Here is a 13471-nt window from a genome sequence, read left to right as displayed (position 1 = left end):
AGCGAAACTATACAAAAAGGTTTTATATATCGGAAATTCTATGCATAAAATATTTTATATCGAAAGTATGTCAAGGGGATTTTATAACTGTTCGATGTACACATGCAGTTAGTTACACGTGGGTTCGATATATGCGGGTTAGACCGCGTATACTTTTCGATGCAATGCACGGAACTGTCGAAGCGGAGTGCGTATACGCGCGAGGTATACGATTGCTGTTAGCGCTCTCGGAGATGGCTTTCACGATTCGCGGCGCACGTGTCGACCACGGACGGCTCCTTGGTTTGGCGGGTTGCAGTTCACCTCGACTGCACGCGTTTCCGTCAAGCGCGAGCGATCGGGGTCGCGTCGCGTCAAGCGCTCGCGCTCGGGAGCCCAGATGAGCGCGACGATTACCGCAAGACTCGCCGCCGATTGGCGATTCGCTTCCTTCGGGCGCGGCTTCTGCCATCGCCGTATTGCGCATGAATGCATTCGGAGGACTGAAGAAACGCACGCACGCTCCTTCGAATCTTCCCCGTCCATCAGAAATGTTTCTTTCTTTTTCGAGCATCTCTTTTTCGACAGAAAACGTCCAGGAATTGGGCGTCGGCACGAATACAAAAACGACGGTTGGGCGAACGGAGGCGGAATGATTACGCCTGGAGCCAAATTTAGAACCGCGCGCCCCTCGGGATTCTGCGTAGTTTCATGAAGTCTACTATTATAGTAGGATGTAATACGCATTCCAGCTGAAAAATGGTCGCCTGCACTGGTTTCCTGACAATGTCGCGGTATATGATAGTATTTCGCACTCATTATGCAATCATATCCGTATAGAGGCCTATTAACGGCATATTAAGCGAAGTCGTTCGTGGGAGCCAATAAGAAAAAGCTAAACGACTAAAAAAGAAAAGAAAAGAAAGGTCCAAAGCACAGGCCCAGAGGAGCGCACTCGTACGCCGTTTTCAATAACTTTGCTTCGCAAGCTTCTATGCTAAAAACGAAGTTCAGATGTCCTGTATCACATTTCCCCGTATGTTAGCATCAATGCGTATGGCGGCATGAGACTAGTATATATACAGAGAAGGCCTGAACGTGTTTCCCACATTCCGCGGAGATCCAATTGTAGGATGACTGTATTATATCAGTGACTCAGAATCGAGTTGCACTCAAAGAAAAAAAAGAGTCATTTGACTTTCTCGAGAGATCTAGCTCGATATGAGTCTCTTTAAAAAAGACACGTCAAATTTCTTTGTAGATCATTATACTCTCTTCGGAGAGTCATGTGACTCACAAGAGAGTTAACGTATCTCTTTATTAAAGAGAGTCATGTAAGTGGCAAGTCAGGAGTCACCGGAAAGGAGTCACGCATATTATTTTTTTGTTTCTTCGAGTGTACATAATGTCTCGCAATACTGGAGACACAGTTACATATCCTCCTTGAAGCTCATTCCGGTTGCGCATTCCGACGCCCCTCCGTAAGTGCACCGTTGTGAGCGATTTGCTGGGCGCCCATCAGGAAAGAACAAAAACAATAAGAAGGTATACGACCAAGCCAGGAATTCACAATGCATTTGACATGTGTTTCGCCCGGTTTTGGAACCGCCAAATCGGCTTATCTGTGCGCGGCCCCGCGGATCGTCTCAAAATGGTCCGGTGAATGCCCGAGGACCCCGACGCCTACGCGTTTGAGTAAAGGAGCGCCCCACGAAATCACGACCTTTCCACGCTGTGCGTGTACACGCAGCTGGCTGCTATAGCTGTTGCGTCTTGTGCGCTCAACGCGCGCCGATAGGGGCGCGCGATTAAACGACCTTGTTGCTTCGCGCACCACGCGACACCGCTCTTTCGACCTGTTAGCTGCGTCAGTATGCAGCGCACTCTGCAAACGGAGGCGCACATATATAAACACTTATAGTGCGTCCTTTATCTCCCCTCTCTGTCTCTCCGCACTTGTATGCCCGCGTTCGTTTTTTTTGTTTGTTTGTTTTGTTTGTTTGGTTCACCTTTCAACCAATAGGTACTGCGCTGATCCTCGGCCGTATATATCTGTACGCGCCTTGAATACCAATGGCGCAGATCGTACTAAACGACGGTGCTCTACGCGGGCCCCTTTTTCACATCGCGGGTGAACGAGCAAATATATGGTCGTGACAAAGCGACACGAAACAAAAGGAAAGCCATGTCTCGGATACACTAAAATAGGAATGAAGTGTTAAGCACATGCGGTGAATTTGAAAGAGAGAGAGAGGAAGAGAGTCCAGTTGATCTACCATACACGTAAGCAGGACCAAGTACACATTAGCGCGCACGAGTCGACTGCTTTCATCTAATGCAACAGTGCCCGTGTCTGAGTTCGCGTACGTCCAGTAAAAATGGTGCTATATATAGTTGATAAATTGAGAAGGGCGGCAACACTGTATGCCTTTATGAACTGCTCAATACGAACACTGGGGCTATTAGCAGCCAGCAGGTGTTATCAGCAGTATATAATATACAAAGCACTGGGCTGATAAGCTTCGGTGAACTGTCAGAAACAGGCATATTCGGCGCATCACGTGACTAATGTCCAGGAGGAACGAGGTTCGATCCGCGACCGTGGTGGCTTCGTTACGCACAGTGTCTTCGCGATAGCTTTCGCAGCGAGCTTGTTCTCGTGCTCGGTGTTCCTGACGATACAGCAGTGCCGCACCATGGCAAGCATGACTTGATGGCAATAGAGGGTCCTGAAAAGAAGGCGAGGGCCGGCAAGGGTGCACTCACCAGGAGCGTCGGAGGGCACCCGTGGTGACTTGGGGCTGCATGAGAGTCGCATGAGTACCATGGCGGCCATGCAGTCGTCCATGGTGTCCGCGTCCTCGCTGGCGCTGGGCCGCCTCTTGCGTCCGCTGCAGTGGAGAGAAAAGAGCAGGTATTCAGCATTGCGTGGCCGCGGGGAAACACTATGCACATACCGCGGTTATGTAAGAAGCACAGCGGAAGAAGGACGACGGCGATGAGACCGCGGCCTGCCTGTCTGTCGGCGGGGCCCCTATAATCTTTCCGTCTGGACATCTCCAATGCCGCCGCGACGGAAGCGAACGTCAAGGCGGCTTCACCGCGCAATAGCGACGACCTATACTCGTGGGTGGACAAGCATGACCTCACGCGGACGTCCGTGGAATAGGAACCAAGGTCGCGGACTTGGCTGTCGATACTCGCTTTGCGCCTGTCATGCATCGCGTGTGCATGAAGCGTAGTGATCATCCAGACATAACACCCAAAAAGCGAGAGGGAGGGAGGAAGGGGGATAAGGGAGTGAAATGTTATGTGCCTTAGTAGAATTGTACTCTGTATATAGAACAGAGTGCTGAAATAAAGCTCAAGCGAGAGAAGCCGCTATATAGCTCCTCTCTTGCCCACCCGCCACGGCGACCTAGAGTGGTTATATATGTTGCTCGGCTGCTGATCCGACGGTCGGAGGATGAAATCTCGGCCGCGGCGGCTGCATCTCGATGGAGGCGAGACCCGTGTAATTAGATTTAGGTGCACGTTGTAGAACACCACATCGTCAAAATCTCCGGAACCCTCCACGGCGTCCCTCGTGATCATATATCGTGGTTTAGACAATTACAAACACGTCCTTATTACTCAGCTTGAGCTCCCGGTTCCAACCTGGGAGTAGTTTAGGCGGGCTCTCGAGCCCTGTACAGGACATTTAATAAAGTGTATTCCTGCTCCTGGGATGTGAAACCTCAGCAATTATTATTAGTATCATCTCTTGTCCAAAGGTCATCAACATATATATATATATACAACACGTGTGGAAGTACACACAGGTTGCGGCTCTTGGTTTAAGGCTCTTGCCCATGTTAGAAAGCTCATGTGAACTTTACATGACTCCTTTATCTTCGACCTTTGTCTTATTGCTCTGTATGACGACCTGCAGAATTGTGCGCAGTTGGCGAACTTAAAACATTGCCCTTCTGCTTTAACCTTTTATACATATTTCCTTCTTGACCAGGATAACGAGCTAAAGGCGCTTGCAAGAAAACGTGCATATGTGACAACACCGACAACGGATGTGTCGAGGATGATGACATTTGCGCGCACGTTAGAAGGCTTCTCGGATATATGCAAAGTGGCGCGTACGAGGGCACTTAGTTACACAGCCACACCGTGAGGGACAAGAGAGATTACAATAGGCAAATCCTAAGTGGCGCGTTATATGTCGTCTTATATCGAGGTACCCGATTCGAAAAGTATTCCTCGCGAAAAGGCCATTTTGACGCACCGGTACTCAGCTGTACTATACTGGTAATACGTGATATAAGACGTGCATCCTTAGCAGATACACCTAAGCAGTCCACACCATGCAGCGACGGTCGTGCGCATGCGCCGTGTCTATATGGCGTCCTAAGGTTGGCGCCCGTATGGCACCCGCTATTCCAAACGCTCGCTAATGAGGCCGTTCTTGTTTTCAGCAAACAAAATGGCATTGCCGGGATGAGCGCGTAAACAAAAACCGCTGCAAACAAAAAGAAAGAAAAATGCAGGCGAGGCCCTCCAGAGAGCACATTGGCTCACTAATAGCCATACGTGGTGCCTCGCTATATATATATATATATATATATATGTGTGTGTGTGTGTGTGTGTGTGTGTGTGTGTGTGTGTGTACACACATATACCTGCAGTCTGAATATATATCGACCCGGTAAGTACGTCCATGCGACTCCTCATGCATAATCTAGAAAGGTGCGAACCTGTTGGTTTTCTTTTCTTCTCTTTTTTTTTTCCTCGCAACGCTTTTGAGGCGCGAAAGCGTGAGTGCGTGCGGTTCGGACACGATTACTCATCCGAGCGCGCGACACCCGGTGAAACGAGGGCGCGCCTTCCTAACTCGGGGGCCCCCCTTCGTTAATTATGAGTGCACGCACGGGCCACGGCACCACCGCAGAGCGCAGCCTATGACGCTGGTGAACATAGATGCAACGACGGACGAAGGCACGAAAAAAACAAAAACAAACTGGCAGCGTTGTGGTTCCTTATAAGAGTGTATGAAATAAAAACTCCGTGGATAACTCAGTCATTTGACTGAAATGAAATGAAGATAGTGTATACAGTTGCAGCGGATAACCAACACTAACCACAGTTTAGCAACACTATCCGACACTTGCCAATTTAGTTACCTCACAGTATACCATCAACAATTATTTAGCCAGCATTAGTCATTGCTGTAACCCGTGCTGCTAGAATGCGAATAAATGCGGTATCTAAATTCGGCGAGAAATATTCACCCTATATATATATATATATATATATATATATATATATATATATATATATATATATATATATATATATATATATACTTGACTGACGCGGGTGATTTCAGAACTTGATATCAACCCAAAAGAATGAGAAAAATAAAGCGAAAGCTGTAACTTTGAAAGGTCAATTCCCTCTTCATGAGCGCGATCCACAAGAACCACAGCGAGAACGAAACAAATTCATGGCAACAACGCGCGCTGCTGTTTTGTTTTCTTCTTTCGGATACTGTGGGCAGAGGACCGGCGTCACGAAGAGAGGGGGAGGGAGGGGGGGAGGAGGGCATGGATGCCTTGTTCAAGCCACCTTTAAGAAAGGGGGATTGAATAAATGGCGAAGACTGTTTCGCTGCGCTTTGTCATTGCCTATATAGATTTACAGAAAGCTGAGCTATAGTTGGTATGTAGAAGACGGGACGTGCCAACACGCACTGCGTTTGTGATTGTCCCGACTTCTCTTTTGCGTCCGTGTTTGCACGCCCCGTCTTTTGTCACTGCGACTGCGTCATGGAAACAGGTTCGGATTTATATAAAAAGGATGACCGCCAACCGGTGATACAGATCAGCGATCTTTATCAGAGGGTAAAAATACCGGAAAGAAAAGTTTCAGACGTTGAGAGAAATACAAAGCGAAGAAATTTGTACAGAAGGCTTAGCGCACGAATGCTTTGTATAGAAGACTTATAGCGCACGAATGCTAAAGCGGCGAAGTGCTCCCCGCGTCTTTGCGCAACGACGGTAGCAGAACTGTCCGTTATCTCTCTCGTTGTTTTTGTTTTTTTATCTTTTTAACGCACCGCGGCTTATCTTTGTACACCGCGCTTCCGGTTACAGAGCATGCATGCTGCAGAGGCAACCATTCGTCTTATCGCTCGCACCGCGCGGTTCTGTCGACGCTGCTGGATTCAGCTGCTGCACAAAACCGCGAACACGCAAGGGTTAAAGCGCTGATCATTATGGAAAACCAGAAGGCTATAGCTGCAACGACTATACGGTAATGTATTGTAAGGACGCTTACCAAAAAAAAAAAAAAAGACATGTCGACGAAAGTTCACGCGATCAACAAGGCAGACGCACGTAGTATATATATTTATTTGTTCTGAAATTACGACATTAATGATGATGAAATGTTGCATAACTGCACGATATTCTTTATGATTTAGTTACGCTACTTTCTTCGTTCCATTGTAAGACAACACAAAAAAAAAATATGTCCATCCTTGTTTCTGTCTTTATTTTTCTTTTCTTTTTTACCAACAGGCCAAGCAGATACACAGAATTAACGTAGGCCAAACCTTTTGTGACGCCACCACAGACGACCTTATGCATGCCTTCAAAACGACCATTGTTGCTTTTTTTTTTTTAAATATGATATATATGCGTCATCGCGCCTTCCTTTCTTCGCTGACCTTGTATATCTCGCAACGCAATGCATCAATCAGTCACGTGCGCACTGCTATACATGCGGTCCCTGCTCATGTGATCGATAGAGTGGTGTTGATAAAGGATGTCGTTGCATATAGTAGCCTCCCGGACAGTTATCTCCATCATGTCGTTATGGCGACGGTATTACGGGAGGTCACGATACGCGCTTTCCTGCTATGCCCATGTGCCTTTCTGTAAAGTATATATTGCTGTGTACGTATACGTGACCGACTCCAACACTTCAGATCATCGCCGAAGAGACCAGCGGACTGTTCTAGACAATAACACGGTATATTCAGAGAAGTTAAGCCAACCAATCGGCAATAGCTAAAAGATATATGTGATAGGACAGAGCATTAAGCAACACCCAATATTATCCTAAGCTGATTGCGCGCGCGCCCTCGCTGGGAATGGTTTCCGCGACTCAAGCCGCGCGAGACGACGTGTGCTCTGCCTTTATGACAGTGCTTATACTAATGCGCCAGCAATCAATCAAATTAATCAAGAACATCTGAGAGTACGAAACTCAAAGCGGACGTCCTCTTTCATTGATGGACGCGCTGAATTTATTTTATTTATTTATTTTATTAGTGAAACCTACATCGCCCAATTGAATTGGCGCCGAGATGTTATACACTTCCTCCTGTCGTTGCGTTCACCTTCTCGTCGCAGCCGGCACTGACCGCTCACTGACCACATCAGCGAGTTGCGGGAAGAGATAAGAATGCCTCACGCGCTAATCGCTTCACTCTTTCGAGTCTGCAAACCGCAAACAGGCCGCAAAGGCAAGCGGATCTCCGGCTTATCGCCGCGTCTTTCCTTGTTTTTTTTTTTTTTTTCTCTCTTTTTTTCTCTGCTTTGTCTTCCCTTCGCGTCCCTCGAACGAGGCGGTGTGTTATTGTGCAGCGAGCAAAGATATCCGCTGCCCTGCAGCTCCTGCCGAGTGAAAGCGAACGTGTCCAAGCACGTCGCCTAGAGCAACGTGCTATCTTGTCGCAATCGTGGGGTCTTCTGCACGCTAACGCAAATGCGGCTCGTTGACTTCTTGCTTCTTTTTTAGGCAGGTTGCTCACTGGGCCGCGGCCAAGGCTTCTTTCACCGAGCGCATATCACTAGCGCATATGTTTGTAAGCGAAATCGTCGGGTGGCGTATATTTTACAGACGATTGCGACATTTCCCTATGCCACTATATAGTTTAACAGGATACAGAAGTTATGCGTTTAGTGTTTCTGCTCAAACTTTCACAACACTTCAAGGATGTTTTGGCATATAGTGGAAAAGCTCATGCTGGGTGCAGCGGTACAGGACATATATATCGTGGCCGATATATGTCCTGTATAACACCACCCTCGATTAGTCAGCGGGCGACAACTTAGTACGTAATTGAAGCGACTAAGTACAGCCATGCAGTGCACGCAATTTGAGCGATTCCAGCGCGTCACCGATTTCTGAGTGCTGCAGGACCGATCGAGTGACCGCCTGTCATGGAGCGCCGACAACTTCTGTACACGTTGGCAATTACATTAACAAAGGAATTGGTTAAAGTCTTCCTCGATGTTACCTTTCTCCTGTGCAGCATAGCTGACCAGGTTCAGACCTTGGTTAACACACCTACCTTTAATTTATTTTTCTCTTATGCCTGCGGTTTTGTCGTTTATGTGTCAGCGGTGACCAAATGATGGATTTAAGGCAAGGTTCGATTTAAAGGAGAAAACTGTATTCAACTGAAGTTACAAGGGAATCGGAGGGGTTACATGTGAAGGAAGAAAACGGGATTCGGTGCTGCTAGAGCTCGTTCAGTTGCGTCCGACGCCACTCGTGTCTCGGCTCTCTCTCTCCCCTCTCCGGCGATGCGTTCCTGCGCGTTCCCGGCTCGCAATCTCACTTTTGTTCTTTTTGAATGTCCGTCGATCCAAGCCTCATGGCAACAGCGCCGGGCGAACGTGCTCAAGGCTCGAAGTTCACGTTTACGTATAGTGTAGTGTTTCTTGTACGGGCGCCGAAATGCTGCCGGTAAATTCGAGCGGCAGCCAGCGCTTCCCGGACCTTATGGCCCGTCGTCTTTGTTTGGGCGCCAAACACGCATGTTGTAAACACAGCGGCCGCGTGAACTCGAGTGCCGCTGACATATATGTCAGACAGCACTGCTAATGTCTGCAAAGGGCTTACAGAGTCGTGCGCCGGTAGCAGTTGCGGCTGTTTTCCTTTACCCAACATTTCAAGCCGGATCGTCGCGCTGGCGCTTCCGTGTTTTGTTTTTTTCTCCTTGCTGCGTCTACGTCAGCCGATTAGACTTTTCTGACGTAGCCAATCCCTTCCTCGTCATACCTGCCTGCTCGTTCAGCTGACACTGCAGTGTTCTTTCCTGGGCGTATCAAAACACGCAGCATGCACCGAGAGCAAATGAGGGAGTGCTGGCATATGCCCGTTTGCGGTTGTATAACTGCTTAACTGCACCTTCATCTGATTACCTTCTCGGTATTTTTGCCGCATACTAATATACTCGATAAAGCGCGCTCACGTTTCTTTGGGCGCGGGCTCGCAGTAAAATCGAGTCATGTGTATGGGGCAAGCAATCACTGCCGCAGACGCCATTACTGCGTGCTGTGCGAGAGTGCGGATGAAAAAAAAAAGGGGGGGGGGGGGTCTGCTATTTTTCATCGCGAGAAGGAATTTGAAACAAACCAGATGGCGAAGAAGCGCTTCGAGAACGGAGTGGAGAACGAAAGAACAAACAGAATCCAAAGCGCAACGGGCAATCCGAATCGGAACGAGCCCGATTCGACGTGCCTCTCCGAGAGGGAGATATGCGGGCACGTATGGTATCACGTTCGCTCGCATTTGTGTGTTATATATGCAGTAATAAACGAGCCAGTGCCGTCAGGCGATACGGGAGAGTCGGAAAGAAGTAGAGGGAAGCGTTTCGCCTATGGACTGCTACAGGCCGAGCTTCCGCAACAGAACGGGCGCACATTACTAGCCGCACAACGCGTCTCTCTCTCTCTCTCTCCATCTTGGCCCGCTGCTCCAATATCATCCGGCTCAAGGTTCTCTTGTAGCGGAGAAAAGGCTGCAGCCCGACGCCGCGGCTCGGCCCGCGCGGAGTGCCAACAGCGCTGACGTCGAACGATGAAAACAAGAGAGGGTGAAAGAGGAAAGGGTGCGGAAGAGAGGTGCGTGTGGCAACTTCCAAGACTCGAACGACGAGGAAGGCCAAGGATTGGAGAGTTCGAAGAACAGAGTACCGGAGGGAGGGAGGGAAGCGAAAGAAAGCAGCCGGTAAGAAAGATAGGCGAGCTCGCAGAAGATATGAGAAAGAAAACGGTAACGAACCGAGATGACGTTAACGGGTTGACTGTTGCAGTTGGGTGACTGGCGCTGTCGCGAGCGTGGGGTTTTGAAGAAAGGGGCTGAGTGAGTGAAGAAGAAGAGAAGAACACTGCGAACGCTGTACGTCATGCATAAGAAGCGGAGAGAATTACCAGCGACGGGAGAAGAGGAAGCGAGGAGAAATACAAAACGCGCAAAAAAAAAATAAATCAAAAGCTCAGCCCGGAACGAGAAGAGAAAACAGAGAGGCGTTGAAGAAACGACAGGCTCCCCAGCTTCTCGTGTGGGCGCCCGCTTCTTTCGTCGAGCTTGGCGAGAGGAAAAAGGAAACCGACAGAAAAGGAGATGACTAAGTAGAAGCGAAAGTGTAGGGAGGAGGGGAGGAGAAAGTTAAAAGGCCGAAGGACGACGACGGAGCTGCTACAGGCCGATATTGGAAACGTTGGGGCTGGCGCGACCGAAGAAGACAGTGGGAATGGAATTCGGCAACAACACCTCCGCTGTTCGTCTATACAGAGGAATGCTCTTTCTCCCGCCGCTATGCACCCGGCTCTGCCTGCGCGCAGAAGAAATAAAAGATTGCGTCGGGGGCGAACAGGGCGGCGTGTACGAGCATCGTCCGCGAACTTCGAGAGAGAGGAAAGAGCGAAATAGCCGGCATTCCCTTTCTTCGAGGAGGGTGGGGGAAGAGAAATTTGCATCGTAAATAAGTGGCGGGGGAGAAAAAGACGAGATTTAAAGGCCAAGGAGAGAGGTGGGAGGGTGCCAGCAGACGACGGCGAGTAACATGTTACCGCGGTGAGGGTTGTCTGAAAAGGCAGAGCTGAATTGGCCAACAAAGTATTTAAAGGAACTTGGAACGGGAGTTGAGTTTGACGGTGGTCGGAGTGCATGCCGACGCATTATTCTCCCCACCGTGCTATGCCGCCGCTAGCGGTGCTCCCTGAGGGGGAGTATGCCGGTGGGAAAGGAGGAGGGGGGGGGTCTATGTGTCACTTCCATTGCGTCGTCCTCGCTTGGGACATTTCCAAGCCCCACCGCAGTCAGCCCCGCAGCCTCTTGCGAAACTTTTCCATCTCGCCCCGCCGCGTTGTCGGCCCTCTCGTAAAAGTGGCTCGCGCTCCGGCTGGCACTCGAGCCCCAAACATGGTGGGGGTGGGTGGCGTGTCCCTGGAGCGAGCGGCCCGGCCTCTCACAATAGAAGCGGACTTTCTTCCTAAGTTCGGGAAGACGATGTTATGTAGCGGGAGGGAGAGGGAAAAAATGCCTCAGACAAAGCAGAGGGACAAAGTTGCCAAAGAAGCTGAGGGGGAGGGGTGAACCCCCCTTTTTGCGCACAAAGGAGTGCATCGCTGCGAGGTGTCTTAGAGCGAGAGAGCGAGTAACCAACCGGAACGCGCGGGTCGTAATCTAGCGGTCCCAGAAAAAGCAGGTCCCGTTGCACAACAGCTGATTTTTGTTCGCTTCCTCTCCTCCTCGCCATCTTATTCTTCTTTTTTCTAAAGGAAGCTGTGAGGAAGAGGAATGTTTCTTTTCTTTTCTTTTTTTTCCTTTCTTATCAACGCTTCCTTTAAAACCGCCCCGTACTCTTTCGCACAGAGAGCGCGATTCTTTTTCGGTTGGTTTGTTTACTCGTTTTCTCCTCGCGAAGTGAGCGAACGGAAGGCGGGGGGGAGGGCTTTGTCTGATCGGTCATTTCCGCGTATGTAGTAATGCCTGGCTCCACCGCGCATGGAGAGGGGGGGTTGATGGCAAGAGCTTGCCGGCACATTAGGGGCGATGGCCCAAGTGCTTTGAGACCAATGAGGCTGTCGCCCGGTTCCGCGGCGTGACGTCACAGCACCTGCGCGCATAAAGCGCCGCGTTGTTGTTCCCCTCGAGGTCGGCCATGAAAAAAGCGGCCATCATGCATCTTTCTGCGCAACGAATTACGTTCCAAGGCGCCTCGTTGCGAAATGGCGAAGCGTCATATTGTGCATAATACATTGTAATATACGGACAGGGAACTCGGTTCGCTCCCGACGATCAAAATCGAAAGCCGCCTCTCCTCCTTTTCTTCTTTCTCCTCGCTTCACAAAAGCACGCGCGCGTGTGGGCTGCGGAACCATCAAGGCTCGCCGCGGCGGCGTCTGAACGTGATGCATCGTGCCGAGCCGTTATGAGATCATGCGGCCGCCGTACTCAATTCTCCGCAGCGTTCCATCCTTTCCAGTTCGCGCGGTGATCAGTCTTGTCCCGGCGCGCATGCGCGATTGCTCGCATATTGAAAGGCTCTTTCGTGCGCCCCGCGTCTCAAGTGGACATGGCATGTAGATACGGATGAAGGTTTACGTGTAAAGTGAAGAAAGAAACACGACAGGCAGTGGACAGAAACACTGACAGGTGCATAAAGGAATGACGGGAAGCGGAACGAGAGAAGAATGATAGAAACATTCCCTTTGTGTGTTTCACCTATGTAAACAAACATAGGCACCGAATATAAAGCAGAATTTACTAAGGTAGGAAAACAGGAGAGATACTAAAGGCTGGGTTGTTAACCAGTTTAGAATAACCGCTATGCTACCCTGGACACGGGAAAGGGACGGGGGATATTGAAAAGTAAAGAGAGAAAGAGATGGGAAGCACACACACACGTCTCAGTCCGGCGTGTAAGCTACGCGGCTGTTTACGAGTGGGTACCCAAAAGTAACCGGGCTAGCGCTGCGCTGGGCAGAGCGGCGTAGTATGCAGTTCCCCTGATAGGCGAGCGTCACGCAGCTCCTTTAGAGTTCATTGCATCCGGTGGCTTCTTACAGGAAGCTTTTCGTGAAATCAGTGTCGCGCACTCGGCGTTTTTTTTTTTTTCTTTCGTGATGGCCAGAAAACTAAAAAAAAAAACGTTGTCGTTCCGTATGGTATAATGCAGCCTTTGCAATGTTGCAGTGACGAAAGTCGCCGTGGCTTCGAATAGAGAAGAACCGACAAAGTCGTTGGCCCGTATTCACAGAAACGACTATTTCCCATCCAGTTACGGCAGGCCACCGCTGTCACCGGCGAGAGATGGCGCTACGTGCGCATGTCCCCCAAATTCTGGTCATACGGTCTGAAGCGACGCTGCTCGAACGCAAGCCAGTCGAAAGAGGTAATTAACAACTTAGAATTACTAAATGCGATAAACATGCACGCATATACCCCATAGTTACATCTTTAGGAATGCACGAATACCGCTATAATTTAGCCGCACGGGAAAACCAATCTCTGTGTATACCGTGCAGCGGAAGGTCGAGTTCACGAGCATTTCAGCGCGCACGACCTGGGACAAAGCGTGCCGCATTCTTTCCAGGGAATAATAACGAGGTGCAAGCGAACGACAAAGAAAGATATGTGGCGGATGTACGCCACATGCGAGTTGTTCGAAACAGCGAGGCGGCATTGGCGAGCTGTTTAT

At 49.6% G+C, this 13471-nt stretch overlaps 1 protein-coding gene across 2 annotated transcripts in view; it reads right to left on the bottom strand.

The window, feature by feature from the left end:
- The window catches only part of LOC119383305 (zinc finger protein 704), a 120454-nt gene that overhangs the window by 91322 nt on the left and 15661 nt on the right, over positions 1-13471 (bottom strand). For both annotated transcript variants that reach the window (XM_037651379.2, XM_037651378.2), the window contains exon 2: positions 2746-2870. In XM_037651379.2, coding sequence (XP_037507307.1) covers positions 2746-2870 — 125 coding nt within the window. The remainder of the gene's footprint in view (positions 1-2745; positions 2871-13471) is intronic.

Source organism: Rhipicephalus sanguineus, chromosome 2 (genome assembly GCF_013339695.2).
Source record: "Rhipicephalus sanguineus isolate Rsan-2018 chromosome 2, BIME_Rsan_1.4, whole genome shotgun sequence".
Taxonomy (NCBI): Eukaryota; Metazoa; Arthropoda; class Arachnida; order Ixodida; family Ixodidae; genus Rhipicephalus; species Rhipicephalus sanguineus.
The sequence above is the reverse complement of the archived record's forward strand: the minus strand, read 5'-3'. Positions and strand labels throughout refer to the sequence as shown.